Here is an 18,386-nt window from a genome sequence, read left to right on the forward strand (position 1 = left end):
GGATAGAATTCCCATGTTCCTTTGGATAGAATTCCCATGTTCCTACCTCTATGGAAGGGATTCTTTGGTGACAGGGAGAGTAATTCTTTATACCACTTTGAAACACGCACATGCCCCAGAATAAAGTCATAGTTTAAGGTCCAGCACTAAACTCTTAATTGCCCTTGGATGTAGAAATAGCTATTATTCTATTTAGATGGACTATTTAACAGGATGCTGTCAAAGAACTAAACAGCTAGAGAGTCTAAGGCAGAAGTTCTCAAAGTGTGCTCTGCAGAGTATTTGCAGCTGGTAGGTGGTATGATGCTGGTTCCAACTAAATGTAAATGAGACTGGATGCCAGCGGAAATGTCTGGAAGCAGGGAGGTGGAGCCAGCCTATTAAGGGTTGCTGCTACATAGGAAAGGCTATGTGAACCCCCCTCTCACACCAAACCCAGTATTAAGACTGGAGCGACCGGTGGAAATAGGGATTACAGAATGTTGCCAGAGTTGTCTGGAGCCACTAGTGAGAGAGGAATGTCCACAGGAGCAGGGGAGAAGAGGGATGGGTGGCTGGGCAACATGTGAGGGGAACAAAGGAGAGAAAGGAATAGAGCAAGTGGCCCACTTCTGCTCCCATTGAAGTAACTTGGACTGTTCCCATTGACTTCAGTGGATGCAGGATTGGGCTTCAAAAGCAGAGGGAAAGGAGGCAGTGCAGGGTTGTTTGCTCCCTCTCACTCCACCCAAAGACACAACACTTACTGGTTTAAAAACAGTTAAAAATGCCTGAATTCTTCCTAATAACTGTCCATGGTAGCAGTTGCTGCTGTTGCCCTTGGGAGGTTGGTAGAAGAGGCAGTGGTTGAGATGATCTTTCTTTTAAGTATTCTCGCTGTGAAGCACTCTGAGAACCCCTGGTTTATGTAGCCCAGTTTAATATGGTGCGACTACATTGTTCTAACTGGGCCTTTATGAGGATGGTTGACACTGAAGGTGTCAAACTGATAGCTGTGCTGTCAGATATATACTGTGTCCATGCCGGCGGATATAGCCTGTTTGGAATCATAGGCTGCAAATAACACAGAAGGAAGAGTAATTCCTCAGTCCAGCAGTTTAACACTCTTGCATGACTTCATTGAAACTAAGAACCTTTCACAAGTAAGAAAATGCAGATCACATCTACTATCTTACTTTATTCACTCCATCGGAGGAGCAACCTCCTGGGTTTGGGGCATGTACCTGGTGTTGCAACTTTTCCAAATAGAGCTGCCTGTTGGGATTGCCAGTGTACCAACAAAGTAACCAGTCAGAAATTTATTTACAGCAAGATTCGGTGATGCAAGGGAGCATTCTGTGTGATCCTACGTGTTGGACTGCGCTAATGTGGCAATAGTAGGGCAATATTTAGTATAATGGTGAAGGGGTGGGAGCATTATCCAGGTAGATTAAATGACTCCTTGGTTTTTCAGCTTTGATTATAAATGCATCTTTTTCATCTGTAAATAGAATGAATGACTAATAGAAGTGTAAAATAAATTTCTAGGAAACATGTAAGCCTAAAATATTTCCCTTGGTATCTTTTAGTTGGCTGGGTGCTTTCTTTACTTGCTTCTCCAACCCAAAAGCACTTCCATTGTGCTTCTGTCAGGAAGGTCCTTCTTCTCAATTGATCTGTTAAAAAAGAAGAACAAAGTACAGAGTTGGATGTTGTCCAGTATTGTTCTTTCTTCATGCAAATTAAACCTCCCACACCACTAAATCATCTTTTGACGTTTGAGCCTGCAAAGAAATGGACTGAAGTTTAATATGTTACATTACCACAGCATAAAATAAAATTTGTGGATCTTACTTAGCTTCCATGTTGTTTTAATAATTGTGATTACTGCAAAGGATTTACAGACACACAGGCACAGCTGAAAGGAAGAATAAGTGCTCTTCAGATTGCATACTTTGCGTTACAGGCTGTATGTATTCTCACATTCTTCCCTCCTGACCTTCATTCTTACCTTATATGGTCTGAGTTGCATTTTATTTTGGTTGGTAGCAGAGCAACTAAGATGGTAATATGCATATGCAATATTTCCACTGTTATCCTCATTCAGGCCCCCGTAGAGCAAAGTACTTAAGCATGTGCCTAACTTCAAATTATTTCAGTGGGTCTGCTTGAGTGCTTTAAATTAGACACATGCTTAAGTACTCTGTTGAATCAAGGTCTTCTAGGTGCTCTTCTTCCTCCCTGCAAACCTAAAGGATGTTACTGCTGGCAACTTATTCCTAGCTGAGTATAGGTGCTGGCCGTTAATAACTGGGGTGAAATCCTGACCTCATTGAAATTAGTGAAGAAACTCCCATTGACTGTATCTCTGGTCTTGTGCTGCTACTTACTTCTGTGCTAGCAAACAATGTATTTTTATTCAGGCTGTGAATTGTCACTTTGCATACCCAAGTCAGCATTGTTACCATATGCACATCATCAGCTGCCATGCATCACTTGGCAGGAAAACATTGTTCGCTTGGGAAGAGCAAGTAAAATATTTCCTGTCCACAAAATTTTCAATAAGGTTCAGCATATCCTCAGCTTGATGAGATATCTGCATCCCTCTGGAGCCTTGGGAAGGAACTGTATGCTGATATTTTATTCTGGTTAAGCATGCAGTTTCTTTCCTGCAAATAATACACAGAACTTCTCAGAGTATATGAGCATCTTTTAAAAAGTGAGCTCCTTTTGAAAGCTGAATGTTTTGCTCATGAAAGGAGCCATATTGATAACCCTGGAGAATGGCATCATTTATCTACATTACAGTGCAGGCATAGCCAATCACATGTAAGCTTCTCCACAGTGTCCCACCCATGACCTGGAAAGACCACCCTCAGGGATTAGATGGGGTTCAGAAATTTCATCCCTTCATTATTTGACCACTCTGGGTCTGCTAATAAGTGCCACTTTCAATGTAGCCTGAGGCCACAATCTCATTTCAGATAGGCCACAACTTTTGGTTGCTACCAACCTGTGATGTATTTTTGATCTGTTCACATGCAGGCAGAAAGCTCCTTATCTCATTACCAATCCCTTGAATCATCTGTGTCATCCAACAAGCTAAGGCCACTATTTTCAGACTAGGGTGTCTAAAAAGTTTGGCACCTAATTTTCAGAAGTGCTGAGCCCCAACAGCTCCCGTTGACTTCTTTTGTAGTTGAAGTTATTTATTGCCGCTGAAAATCTGGCCATTTAAATCAGTGTTGAAATATGGAATCAGTTGCCTACCTTTAACACCTGGGTTTCAAAATTTTGAACCAAGCTTTTACAGGGCTTCAACTTACAGTAACTCCTCACTTAAAGTTATCCCAGTTAACGTTGTTTCGTTGTTATGTTGCTGATCAATTAGAGAACATGCTCGTTTAAAGTTGTGCAATGCTCCCTTCTAACGTCATTTGGCAGCTGCCTGCTTTGTCCACTGCTTGCAGGAAGAGCAGCCCGTTGTAGCTAGCAGGTGAGGGCTTGGAACCAAGGTGGACTGGCAGCCCCCCTATCAGCTCCCCACTCCCCTAAGTTCCCTGTGTGGCAGCCGCCCTGCAGGCTTTCAATTGCCAGCAGTTCAGCTGTCCCTCCCCCCATGGCCATGTGCTGCTCCTGCCCTCTGCCTTGAGGCTGCTCCCCAGAGCCTCCTGCTTACTGTGCAGGGTGGGGGAGAGAAGGGGACTAATGTCAGGGTGTCCCCCTCCCCCCTGCTCCTACATCCAGTTTACCCCATCTCCATGGTGGGAGGGGGACAAAAGGACAGGGTTCAGGATGGAGAGAGCTTCCTGGGAGCAGCTGCTGTCGCAACTTGCTGATCTACTCAACAAGGCAATGTACTTAGAGTGGGGTCAGCATACTTAAAGGGGTAATGGGCATCTCTCTCTCACACACAGGGTGTGTCTCTGTCTCTGTCTGCCATGCTGTCTCCCCTCCCTCCATTCATGCTGCTTGTAGAGTGTGAGGCTACATTAACATTTAACCTTTGAGGGCTCAGCCAAAAGCTAGTTCATCATTTAGCAGTAAGGCATTCCCTGGGAAATATCCCACCCTCTGACTTATCACCTCAACCAAGCTTCACAATCATCATCACTGTGTACAGTATTAAATTGTTTGTTTTAAACTTATACTGTGTGTGTGTGTGTGTGTGTGTGTGTGTGTGTGTGTGTGTGTGTGTGTGTGTGTGTGTGTGTGTGTATAGATATAGATATAGATATAGATATATAATATAGTCTTTTGTCTGGTGAAAACATTTTCCCTGGAACCTAACCCCCCCCCACACACACACACATTAATTCTTCTGGGAAAATTGGATTCACTTAACATTGTTTCGCTTAAAGTCGCATTTTTCATGAACAGAACTACAACGTTAAGCAAGGAGTTACTGTACAGATGCCCCCCAACTTAGGCAATCGTTCCGTTCCGGAAAGCCTTGCGTAACTCGAATTTTGTGTAAGTTGGAAACATAGACCCATACATTGCACAAAAATTTCTGCAATTCGAAAATCCTGTTTCTGGCTTATGGAACTTTTTCCGTAAGTGCGAATTTGCATAAGTCGGGTCTTGCATAACCCAGGGAGCGTCTGTACTATAATATGAAATTAATACAGAAATGATTCCAGCAGCCTCCACAGCTGATTAGCACAGGTAACATGACAAGGTGATAGAACAAAGAAATTGAGGCTGCTTTTCCTTGGTGGCAGTAATGAAAATTACTATATTTGTTTTTAATATTAGAAGCTCCCGTTTCAAATACATGGCTCAATGAAATCTGAATGTCCCGTTGTGAAGCCTTTTTTGAGGTTTTTTAAGAATATTAGGAGTTGGATTTAGTTCATAATAAATCTTGTTCAGTATTTATATTAACAAACAAATTGTCAGTGTCAGTAAAGTGCATTAGTATGCTTGTTCCATTTTTTCTTTGCGAGAAAAGCAATAGTACAATTGCTACTTGATGAGAAAAGTAAACAGCAGAACAACTGCATTTTCAGTTAGTGACTTCATCTAAGATCTCTATCTTTATGGCGAATGCATGTTTGTGTATATTAATAATAAATATGACATTTAATATACAATATGTCTATCATACACAGAATATAGACCTTTATAGAGAATCAGAAAACTCATTGAGAGAAATTAGTCCGTTTAACAAAAATCAAGTTCGGAGTTCCCCTTTAAATAAGAGAACTGCCCCCTCAGTTAAATGTATCCTATTACTCTGACATTATCAAACCTCCCACCAGACAACCATGACTTCTTATTCTGTCTTCCTTCCATCTGTTTAGAAATGGCCTTACATAGCTACTAATACTGCTCTTTTAGGGCCAGATCCAGCACATATTTAGCTCCATTTCAGAAAACATTTAAGTACATACTTAAGTCTGTCCCTTTTCAGGTCAGCACTTTAAGGATGTGCTTAAAGTTTGCCAGGAATGCTCTCCTGAATAGAGACCTTTCTGTGTGCTTACTGCTAAGAGTAGTCTCAATTCAATGGAGCTACTCACAGTAGTAAGCACTAACCATAACAGTAAACATTTGCAGGATCCAGGCCTTCTAATTTAATGTGTTTAAGGGAGAAAGTGTAATTATTACAAGTATAAAGGTTACTGAATTATTTAAACTAATGGTAGTTTTTGTTTTATAGCTGAACTCTTCATGGAACAACGGCATCTCAAAGAAGCAGGATTTTGTATCCAGGAAGCAGCTAGTCTTTTCCCCACATCTCACACTGTGCTGTACATGCGTGGGAGACTTGCAGAGATGAAAGGCAGTTTGGAGGAGGCTAAGCAATTGTATGATGAGGCACTTACAGTGAATCCAGCTGGAGTGGAAATTATGCACAGCCTGGTGAGTTTTCAGGGACTCAGCTTCATTATGGTGTTTATGCTCCTGATTAACTGTAATAAGAGGGAAAGGGTCTGACAGCAGCAGTGGATGCCATTGTTTCTCTAATGCAGAGGGTGAGTTACTTTATTCCAAGAATTATTTGGATAGCTTGAACCTCCTAATTCAGGATTGGGTTGAAAGTCTTTAACTCATCAGAATTTGTGTCAGATGTAAATATTTTAATTGCTGCAACATTGATAGTTTTGCAAGTTTATATACTGCTTTATTATCGTCTTAGATGTGCTTCCTACGAAAAGCCGCGCATTTTTATTAAGCAGTGCACTTACATATGAAACTATGGTTTGAAGTGAATGTTTGCAGATACATGCAAAATGTTTATAAATCTGAACTAAAACTGAACCGAACCAAAACTGAACCAAACTGTGGTTTTATGGTAAATTTTCCCACTTACAGCCTTGAATAGGATTTGAGTGGTACATAGGCCTTGCGCTAGACCTCTGCACAGGATTGAATGTCACCCTTTGATTTTTTTTGGAGAACTGCAAACTGGGGATATATTTGTCCTTCATCATGACAGAAACAAAAATCTATATATACTCAGCCTGTAGCTTTCAGCCTGTGGTTCATAGAGAACTTTCAGGTGGAATTACTCTGTACTCCATGTGGCTGCTTTGTGTCTTTCTTTGTTGGCTATTTTGTATTTCTTTCACATAAATTCAACCATGATCGAATTTGTGGGGGACTCCAAAATGGAAGTATCAAACACACAAGAGGATAAAACAAACAGAAAGGGCAATTGGAGAGTTTAGAGCAATGGGAGCTGCAGGCAACAAGAGAGGGATATGGTAATACTGTAATGAATAACCAGTATAAAGCCCTGGATGCACAACTAGGAAACAAACAGATAAGGTACAGCTAATTGGGAGAAGATAACGAAGCAGCTACCCTATCACTCTGAGTTTATATCCTAAATGCTGTTGCGATATCACTTTTTCAGATGACCATGTTCTTAGGTTGCTGCAATGAAGTTATGGGTTCTAGATTCAGGAGTAGGGAAGGGGAGGTTCTTCACAATAGAATCTCTCTTGATTAATGGTCCATAACATGAAATACCTGATCTATACTGTACTAGATCGGTCAAGCACCTGAAAGGAGACCATAGTAAAGGACAGTTTTTCTTCTGTTTAGTGTCATGAATGCAGAAAAATCAGAAATGTAGGAGCACCCATCAGTTTATAGCTACCAGTAGCTTTCATTATTGTATTGTATTTTAGGCAGGGCTGGTAGCACCACCTACAATTAAGGTTCCCTAGTACTTCCTACTATAAGACCTTGTTTCCAGTTCCTTATCATTAGGGATTCTGATTTTCAGTTTTAACTGATAAATACAGATAAATAACCCTTAAGGACATAAGAACAGCCATACTGGGTCAGACCAAAGGTCTATCAAGTCCAATATCCTGTCTTCCAACAGTGGCCAAAGCCAGGTGCCCCAAAGGGAATGAACAGAACAGGTAATCATCAAGTGATCCATCCCCTGTCACCCATTCCCAGCTTCTGGCAAACAGAGGCTAGGGACACCATCCCTGCCCATCCTGGCTAATAGCCATTGATGGACCTATCCTCCATGAACTTATCTAGTTCTTTTTTGAACCCTGTTATAGTCTTGGCCTTCAACATTTTCTGGCAAGGCGTTCCACAGGTTGACTGTGCGTTGTGTGAAAAAATACTTCCTTTTGTTTGTTTTAAGCCATGCTCCTTATTAATTTCATTTGGTGACCACTAGTTCTTGTGTTATGAGAAGGAGTAAATAACACTTCCTTATTTACTTTCTCCACACAAGGCATGATTTTATACATCTCTATCATATCCACCCTTAGTCATCTCTTTTCCAAGCTGAAAAGTCCCAGTCTTATTAATCATTCTTCATGTGGAAGCCGTTCCATACCCCTAATAATTTTTGTTGCCCTTTTCCAATGCCAATATATCTTTATTGAGATGGGGCGACCACATCTGTATGCAGTATTCAAGATGTGGGCGTACCATAGATTTATATAGAGGCAGAATGATATTTTCTGTCTTATTATCTGTCCCTTTCTTAATGATTCCCAACATTCTGTTTGCTTTTTTGACTGTTGCTGTACCTTGAGTGGATGTTTTTAGAGAACTATCCACAATGACTCCAAGATCTTTCTTGAGTGGTAACAGCTAATTTAGACCCCCACATTTTATATATATAATTGGGATTATGTTTTCCAATGTGCATGACTTTGCATTTATCAACCTTATATTTCATCTGCTATTTTGTTGCCCAGTCACCCAGTTTTGTGAGATCCTTTTGTAGCTCTTCACAGTCTGCTTGGGACTTAACTATCTTGAGTAGTTTTGTATCATCTGCAAATTTTGCCACCTCACTGTTTACCCCCTTTTCCAGATCATTTATGAAAACATGTTGACTCTTCCCCAACAAATTATATTCATCTATGTGTCTGACAATTTTGTTCTTTACTATGGTTTCAACCAGTTTGCCCGGTACTGAAGTCAGGCTTACCGGCCTGTAATTGTCTGAATCACCTCTGGAGCCCTTTTAAAAAATTGGTGTCACATTAGCTATCTCCAGTCATTTGGTACAGAAGCTGATTTAAATGATAGGTTACCGTTAGTAGTTCTGCAATTTTACATTTAAGTTCCTGCAGAACTCCTGGGTGAATATCTGGTCCTAGTGACTTATTACTGTTTAGTTTATCAGTTTGGTCCAAAACCTCCTCTAATGGCACCTCAATCTGGGACAGTTCCTCAGATTTGTCACCTAAAAAGAATGGCTCAGGTTTGGGAATCTCCCTCACATCCTCAGCGATGAAGACCGATGCAAAGAATTAATTTAGTTTCTCTGCAATGGCCTTATCATCCTTGAGTGCTTCTTTAGCATCTCCATCGTCCAGTGGTCCCACTGGTTGTTTACCAGGCTTCCTACTTCAGATGTTCTTTAAAAGTAAAAGCAATTTTTTTTTAGCCTTTGGCTAGCTTTCTTCAAATTCTTTTTTGGCCTTCCTAATTATATTTTTACACTTCGTTTGCCAGAGTGTGTGCTTCTGTCTATTTTCCTCACTAGGGATTTAACTTCCACTTTTTAAAGGATTCCTTTTTGTCTTTCACTGCTTCTTTTACTTTGTTGTTTAGCCACGGTGGCACTTTTTTGGTTTTCTTACTATGTTTTTTAATTTGATTTTAATTTAGCCTCTATTATTGTGTCTTTAAAAAGTTTCCATGCAGCTTGCAGGGATTTCACTTTTTGTGCTGTACCTTTCAATTTCTGTTTAACTAGCTTCCTCATTTTTGTGTAGTCTCCCTTTCTGAAATTAAATACTACAGTGTTGGGCTGCTGTGGTGTTTTCCCCGCCACAGGGATATTAAATTTAATTATATTATGATCACTATTACCAAGCGGTACAGCTGTATTCACCTCTTGGACCAGATTCTGTGCTCTACTTAGGACTAAATCAAGAATTGCCTTTCCTTGTGTGAGTTCCAGAACTAGCTGCTCCAAGAAGCAGTCATTTAAGGTGTCAAGAAACTTCATTTCTGCATCCCGTCCTGAGGTGACATATACCCAGTCAATATGGGGATAGTTGAAATCCCCCATTATTACTGAGTTTTTTATTTTAATAGCCTCTCTAATCTCCCTGAGCATTTCACAGTCACTATCACCAACCTGGTCAGATGGTCGGTAATATATCCCTACTGCTATATTCTTCTTATTAGAGCATGGGATTACTATCCATAAAGATTCTATGGTACAGTTTGGTTCATTTAAGATTTTTACTTCATTTGATTCTACGCTTGCTTTCACATATAGTGCCACTCCCTCACCAGCACGACCTATTGTGTCCATCTGATATATTTTGTACCCTGGAATTACTGTGTCCTATTGATTATCCTCATTCCACCAAGTTTCTGTGATGCCTATTATATCAATATCCTCATTTAATATGAGGCACTCTGGTTCACCCATCTTATTATTTAGACTTTTAGCATTTGTATATAAGCACTTCAAAAACCTGTCACTTTTTAGCTGTCTGCCATTACATGATATAATTGAATGGGACTTTTTTCATTTGACTGTTTCTCATCAGATCCTACCCATATTTTATCATCTTCCATTCTCTCCTCTTTACTAGGACATAGAGAATCTCCATGAATAGATATTCCACTAAGGGATGCCTCTGTCCGAACCACATGCTCCTCCGCATCTGTCGGCTTTCCCCCAGCCCTTAGTTTAAAAACTGTTCTATTGCCTTTTCAATTTTAAGTGGTTCCATTTTGGTTTAGGTGGAGCGCATCCTTCCTGGATAGGCTCCCCGTTTCCAAAATGATTCCCCAGTTCTTAATAAATCTAAACTCCTCCTCCCTACACCATCGTCTCATCCATGCATTGAGACCCTGCAGTTCTACCTGTCTAACTGGCCCTGCGCATGGAACTGGAAGCCTTTCAGAGAATGCTACTATGGAGGTCCTGGACTTCAATCTCTTACCTAGCAGCCTAAATGTGGCCTCTGGGGCCTCTCTCCTGTCTTTCCCTTTGTCATTGGTACCTACATGTACCACAACCACCGGCTCCTCCCCAGTGCTAAACATAAGTCTTTCTAGATGTCTCAAGAGATCTGCAACCTTCGTATCAGGCAGGCAAGTCACCATGTGATTTTCCCAGTCATTGCAAACCCAGCTATCTGTGTTTCTAATGATCGAATCTCCCATTACTAATACCTGTCTCTTCCTAAAAACTGGAGTTCCCTCCCACAGAGAGGTATCCTTAGTACAAGAGGATACCACAACATCGTCTGGAAGGAGCGTCCCAACTATGGAATCATTTCCCTCTGCTCCAGTTGGATGGTCTCCTTCCCTGTGACTTTCATCCTCCTCAACAGCACAGAGGCTGTCAGATTGGGGGAAAGTCTCATCTATGTACTTCTCTGTCTCCCTGTCTCCTTCCAGTTTAGCCGCTCTGATCGCCAAAGCCCGTACACAGTCTCTGAGGGTCAGGAGGTCCTTGCACCGAATGCACACATACGCCACGTGCCTATAGGGCAGGTAATCATACATTCTGCATTGGGTGCAATAAACTGGATAGCCCCCACTTTGGTGTTGCTGGACTTCTGCGTGCATTCTCTTTTTACTCCTGCAGCTCGTTCCTTTGTTGATGTTTTTGTTTTTGTCGGGGGGGGGGGTTGGCTTTAAGTTTAAAGAATCCTAAGTGTATCTAGCCCCCCACTCCCCCTCCCCCTCCAAACTCCCTCCGAAAACTCCCTTGATAGCTCCTTATACAAAAAGAAAATTTGTGTATATTCAGTAAACACCAGAAACACCTCTATCTTTCTAGATAGAGCAGTAATACAGACTACAGGGTGATCTGTGAAGCACCCTAATGTGTTGCGCCTTAATTGGTCCGTGAAGACCCTGTTGAAGTGCATTAAAGGTTCCCTAAGGCTGTTTGAAGAGTACTATGTTAAAGCGCACGAGGGAGCGTTACAAAGAGATTACTCATTATAGGTTGTATAAGGAGAAACCCCAGATATTTGGACATCTACATAAAACTCAAAAATTGCTTTAAAAAAAACCAAAAAAGTGAAATTTTATAAACCCCAAAAAACAGAAGCCCCACTTATAACTTTGTCAAACTTTAAGCATTTGGGCTAAAATTTTCTATGCCAGCTGTCTCCCCAAGCAGAATTTTTTTAGAAAATTTTAGCCAAAATGGTTCAGCCATTTCTGAGAACAAAACAGGGTGGGAGGGGACAGACTATTGCTTTATTTATGTTTAAAAAAATCTGGTGATCTTTTCTTTGAGACACTCATTCCCCTCTGCTTGAAGTTTGGCAAATGCGTGGGCTTTTTATCAAGCATGTGTCTTTTGCCATCCCTGTAAAAATCCACCCAAATTTAATCAAGTGAAAAGCCTTTGAAGAATCTCAGTTCACACATGCCCGTGGTGATTACCGGTTCTGTTCATTCCCTATGGGGCACCTGGCATTGGCCACTGTTGGTAGACAGGATACTGGACTAGATGGACCTTTGGTCTGACCCAGTATGGCCATTCTTATGTTCTTAAAAGCCAGGCTAGGGAGAAGCAAAACAATAGAGTGGAACAAGGTGGCTGGTGGTGAGAGGAGAGAAACTGACTGGAAGTTGGAGGGGGGGGGGCTGGCACTGGCTGAGCAAGGAGACTGGGTGGCTGGGACTGGTAGGGAGACAAGGCTGGGTTTGGGAGCCAGTGCAGGATATGATGGGGAGACTGGGAGTCAGTGAGCTGGGGGGGAGAGAAGGCAGATTTGATAAGGAGCTGGGGTTTAGGGGTAGAGCTGGGACTGACTGTCAAAAAGCCTGGGACAAGGATCTGAGAAGGAGACTGAGATTGGATGAGGAGCCAGGAAGGGAGACTGGGATTGAGAGCTGGACAAGGAGACTGGGACTAGGTATGGGTGTGGGGAGACTGGGATTGAAAGTAGGTGGGAGGGAAAGAGACACGGTGCCAGGAGGGGAGAATTGGGACTAGCTGGACAAGGAGACTGGGACTGCGTGTGAGGAGGAAGATTGGGACTCAGACCCTGTGCCTTGAGGAGACATAGGACTGGGAGTGGAGATTGGGACTGGGTAGGCAAGGAGAATGGCACTGGGACAAGGAGCCAGGAATGGGGGAGTGACAGGACTGGAAAAGGGACTTGTTGGTCAGGACAGAACAGAAGGGATCAGGCTTGGGGAGAGGGGGCAGAAGAGTCTGTGCCTACTAGTGCACTCAAGTATTTGGTAACGGGTTCTTCAGTCTAACGGACAAAGATATAACAAGATCCAGTGGCTGGAAGTTGAAGCTAGATAAATTGCCTGTGCAACCGTACTTTAGCCCCATGTTATGAATCTGATAGTCATTAATTATAGGATGACATACTATTTTTTCCAAAGGATCCCTGCCTCATTCAGTGCACAGGATGGACCTACTCTGGAGATGAATCAGGGTTGTGTAAGGACGGAGGCTATTGTCTGTAGGACCCCTGCATCATTTGTAGCAGAAGTTGGGAGCAGTGTTCCCTCTAATTTTTCCCACCCATGTGCAGAATGAATTTTGTTATGTGCACCAATATGGAGGCGATGTGTGACAAATCACTCCATATGGGTGCATATAACAAAATTAATGGAGTGGAGTGGGAGGGGGCTGTGAGGGCTCCAGCTCGGGGTGCAGGCGGGCTGCCCCGGGGATGGGTCCAGAAGATTCCCCCCAGCCCTCTCCCCACCGGCAGCACAGAGCTCTAGGGTAGGGCCCCCCCCTTCCCCACCGGCAGCACAGAGCTCCAGGGTAGGGCCCCCCTCTCCCCGCTGGCAGCACGGAGTTCCAGGGGAGCCCCCCCACTCCCTGCCAGCAGCACAGCGCTCTAGGGTAGGGGCCCCCCCTCTCCCCGCCGGCAGCATGGAACTCTGGGGGATGGGCCCTCTCTCCCCGCTGACAGCAGAAGTGAGCCAGAAGAGAGGCTTGTGGCAGCTCTGCACATCCCAACTTGCTCCCCTCCCCAGTCTCCGTCCACTCCCTACCTTTCTCCTCTCCAGGCCCCTGCTGCACGGCCCTTTATAGCCTGCTGCGCGGCCGTGCGGCTTAGAGGTACCTACGGTTGAGAGGTATATAGTGAATGAGGGCAGAGATTGCAGGAAGAGAAAGGAAAGGCTCATGGTTAAGGCAGTAGAATGCTGCCCTGGAGAACTGGATTCTAGTGCTGCCTCTGCCACAGAGTTATTGTGTGACAGTAGGCAAGTCACTTAAACTTTTTAAAGGTGGCCACAAATTGTATGTTCCTCGTTTTCTGGGTGCCTGACTTGCAACCTTGGCATCCAATTTGCATAAGTGCTGAACATTCACAGTTGCAGCTGAAGTCAACAGGGACTGTGCTTTGGACATATGAGGTGCTTCATAATGCTAAATACTCTGAAAAATCAGGCACCAAGTGTCTCAAATTGGACACCCAAAATTAGTGGACATTTTAATCTATCTGCCTCAGTTCTCCATCTGTAAAATGGGGATATAACAATATCCCTTCCCTCTCAGAGGACTTTTGAAAATAAATTAATTCATGATTGTGAAGCACTCAGATACTAATAGTGATGAGCACCATAGAAAAGCCCATAGGGAAATGAACAATTCTCTCTTCAGAGCAGAGATTGAATAATGTGCAGTAAATAATGCCTGGGGCCACACATTGAGGATAAAATAAAATATTTAATAGCTAATCATTCACCGAACACTGTCCATCCTGTGCATTGAATGAGACAGGGATCCTGTGGGAAAAAATTGTATGTGATCATGTAATTAAAACCTGTATTATAATCTCTTGATGACTTTGAATCAAGATTGGATGCTTTTCTGGAATACGTGCTTTAGCCAAATAAAAGTTTTTGTCTCAGTACAGGCATAATTTAATGGCCTGTGATCTACAGGTGGTCAGAATAGCTCAGGGGTGCCCAACCTATGGCCTGCAGGCCATACACAGCCCACCCGAGCATTTCATAGGGCCTGCATCCTGCTTCAACACAATATATAATAATGGCTGATTCATTAGCATTTTGTCATCATGTTTACATCATTTTAGTTTACACAAGGAAGGATGTGGAATCTGTTTGGCCCATACAAGGTTGTGCTTAGGTTTATGTGACCCACCCACTTAATAAGGCTGGGCCCCACTGGACTAGATGATCTAATGGTACCTTCTGATCTTAAACTTTATGAAATTATCAAATCTATATGCACAGGGAGGCTGAATTAAGGTTAGCCTGAAGACAACTTTAATTCTGGCAATTCCAAATTTTTGAATGCTTCACTTTGGAACTTCTAATAATATTAATGTAACGTCTTGTGTGTAGTAATTTAAATGTTGGATTCATTAGGAAAAATAGGGTAGATATAAAAGGACCTTCTCGGCCTATAGGAGCTATTGTTTGACATAGTACATTTGCCATCCAACTGACCTAGTCAGTTTTCAGAGAAAACTCTATTGTAGACAGTGCTCATTGTCCCAATTAGTGAAGTATCATGCCTCTCCCTTCAGGCTGCCAGAACTAGGTTGTCAAGTCTATATTTGGAAAATTCCAATGTGAATAGTGTTGCTGTTTTAAAATTGAGGGCACAAATCTAGCAATGAATGAGTCTGTCAGCTTATCGATAACTTCACTTTTATACAAGGGCAAAGCTAGAGGAGTTAAACAGGCTCTTTCTTCACTTAACTGAAAACAATTGTGACTCTAGGTGTTACAGAAGAGCTTTCTAGCTTGTGTTCTTTCCACACAGAGCCGAGCTGTTCCGTGCACATCACTCTACTGAAATACAGCACAAAGTACAATATGCACCAGCTGTACATGCAGTGTACATATTCAAGTAGATCGTAACGTAGTACATTATAAGCTCTTCAGAGCAGGGACTGTCTTCATTATGTATCTTGTACAGCAGCAAGCACTCCACTGGCATTTAAGAATTGCTTAATGATAATTAGATCGTTTTCAGGCTGGTGCTTGTACTTCATAAGCAATGCCACAGAATTCCCAAGTGTTTGCTACCCATCCATACATCTGACCTTTTTCAAATAAAAATTAATGGCAGTAAAATTAATCTAAAAAAGTAATGTTGTTGTTCTATTTTATTAGGGTAAGATTATGGAACCCTTACTCCCATTGATGAACACTTGTACTCACTCAAGTAGTCCCATCAAAGTCTGTGGAACTACTTTGAGTAACTGTTCACCAGTGTGAGTACGCGATTCACAATCTGGCCCTTGGAAACCATATAAACTGAAGACCTTTTCATATCTCTCTCTCTTTTTTTGATGATGTGTATGAGGGTTGGGCTTCTCCAGGTTTCCTCCTCATTTTCACCTTGCATTCAGACCTCTATCCTCAAATGCCCCATGTTGGAACCACCCCTTCCTTTTGGCCTATATGGTCTAGCCCAGTGTTTCTCAAACTGGGGTGCTGCTTGTATAGGGAAAGCCCCAGGCAGGCCTGGCCAGTTTGTTTACCTGCCCCATCCGCAGGTCTGGCCAATTGCGGCTCCCACTGGCTGCGGTTTGCTGCTGCAGGCCAATGGGGGCTGCTGGAAGCGTCAGCCAGTATGTCCCTTAGCCCGCGCCACTTCCAACAGCTCCCATTGGCCCGGAGCAGCAAACCGCAGCCAGTGGGAGCCACGATTGGCTGGACCTACGGACGGGGCAGGTAAACAAACGGGTCCGGCCTGCCAGGGGCTTTCTGTACACAAGTGGCGACCCAGTTTGAGAAACACTGGTCTAGCCTATGCTCTCTCTGGAGCTTGCCTATGAAATACCTAGGTTGGCTAGAAGGGTGACTGGAAAGGATTATGAATTGCTTTCTTTCCCCATCCTTCTTCCTGGAATTACTGACACAGCCTTCATTGAGCATGCAGCTCTTACTGGCCCAGGAACAAAAGCAAAAGGACTGATCTCAAGAGTCTACCCACATCTCACTACCCGTATTACACTATCACTGGGTATCCATACTCAATGATAACTAATGATCATTTCCTCTAGTATCTGGCCAACAAAATTCTGTAGAAGAAACTCCATGATGATGTTAATGGACCTATTCTGCACTGACATACACCCCACTATGTCAATGAACATGGTAGAATTTGGCCCAGTGAGCTGATGCAGCTTCCTTGTAGTTGAAGTACAAGCCATCTAACCTTTATGCTCCTAGAATAAGAAATTTAAATGTACCACATTCCATTTAGCAATATGGTTTCTTTGATTCTGGACAAATCAGTGCCCACTACAAGAAAGGATTCAAGATCCATAAATGATATTGCAAGCTAAACTAAAAGGTGCATTGTGATATTCAAAAGACTCCTGTCCAGCCTGTATCACACACCATTTTGTTGGATTTGATCAATTTTCATCTTTAGTTCAGGAAGGGAGAAAGAGAATCATGCGTTTAAAAGATAAGTAAATGGGCACCAATATTGCTGACGTCAAGCAGGATAAAAAAAAGTGAAATATTTACTCGGCTCATAGTTGGGTTTTATTGATTCCACGGAAGGATTGTAATGATTCCTGGTTTCTCTTGAAGCCTGGAGCAAGGATGATAAGGATGTTATGAGAAAGATGTATAGCTTTCTGGCTGCTCTCGACACACAATCCCTGTGTTTGATATTGGATGGTGGGAACAAAGGTGAAATGTTTATTTCTGTAAAGATTAAAATTGAAAATAATTCTTATTGGATATTCCTCTATTCTGTTGCATGTGTTTGAACATGTGGAAATAATAAGCTAGTCCTGTAAATTCATTTGAGCCAATCTGCAGACAAGTTATATGGAATATGATTTTTATCTAAATACTGGAAGTCCCAGCACTTGAGTACACTAATCTTGAGAATTCTAGCATTTTCTGGAGGGACAGCCAAATATATTTAGAAGTGTAGATTACACCCATCAGAAAAGACACCCATCAGAGTAAGAACACTCCAGCCAAATTGACAGAGCCTTTTGTTTGTAACTACAAAATCCCTATTCCCTCTTGCAAATCATCTGAGTCTGAGCAAACAAATAGACCTTACACCCTGCCCTGAAGGTCACCAAACTCTGGCTCTTGTGGACTATTATAGGCTTTGGCCCTCTACCAAGAATGCTCCACAATTGTCCATGGAAAGTTCAAACCCTGGAACTGACATCAAGAGTGGCCCAGATCCAAAGCTCCTGTGGTGGAATGTAAAAGAAGCTGTGTGTTTTTGTACTGGATATGTGTCCTTAGTCTTGAAATTTCTAATGTGATTGGAGACTGAAGAGTAATGGAAAATGAAACCCACTCAACTACAGATGGCTACTCAGTAAATACCCCACATCTATCTGTTAGTATCAAGGACAAGCATCTTGAACTAAGACACCTACAGTAAGTTCTGTTATGGAAAATGATACTTACAAATAGACATTGCACAGCCTCTCACTGCTGAAAAGCTTCTGGTTGCATCACTATAGCCCAAACATGAAAGTTGATTATGAAGGAATGTCTTCACTCACCACTCTCAGGTGTTACCCCTTTTCTCCCATTCCCAGTTCTCGACTAGGAGAACTTTAATTTAGCCGATAGAAAAGATGTTGAAGGTCTTTTACACTGATTAGTTGTTTAAAAGAGATATTAAGGGAAATTAAAGAGGTTATATGGGGCATAAGTTAGTGCAGAATTTAGCCTAAAGAAGACAATTTATCTCCAGAAAAATTGCTTTTATATAACTGAACACTTCTGAGAAGTGGTGAGCTCCTAGTACAGCACATTAAAACATCAGTTTTTTTCAGCTGTTATGTGAATGGCCCGTGTTTTGTGTCATCTCATTTTTTTCTTGTATTTTGTATGGACACGAATTTTGGATTTTCATAAAAGTTGTGAACATGAAAGAGGAGATTCTGTGCAGTGCTAGAAGTGACCCTGCATCTCTTTACCAACATACCTTTATATAAGGTTATTAACAAAACCATATTATGCATGTAGGTATTCTTGGCAAT

The 18,386-nt window shown here is 42.2% G+C and overlaps 1 protein-coding gene across 4 annotated transcripts in view; it reads left to right on the top strand.

Moving 5' to 3' along the window:
* TTC7A (tetratricopeptide repeat domain 7A) overlaps window positions 1–18,386 on the top strand; it is a 282,224-nt gene that overhangs the window by 218,876 nt on the left and 44,962 nt on the right. For all 4 annotated transcript variants that reach the window (XM_039529567.1, XM_039529569.1, XM_039529568.1 and 1 more), the window contains one exon: window positions 5,645–5,847. In XM_039529567.1, coding sequence (XP_039385501.1) covers window positions 5,645–5,847 — 203 coding nt within the window. The remainder of the gene's footprint in view (window positions 1–5,644; window positions 5,848–18,386) is intronic.

Source organism: Mauremys reevesii, linkage group 3 (genome assembly GCF_016161935.1).
Source record: "Mauremys reevesii isolate NIE-2019 linkage group 3, ASM1616193v1, whole genome shotgun sequence".
NCBI lineage: Eukaryota > Metazoa > Chordata > Testudines > Geoemydidae > Mauremys > Mauremys reevesii.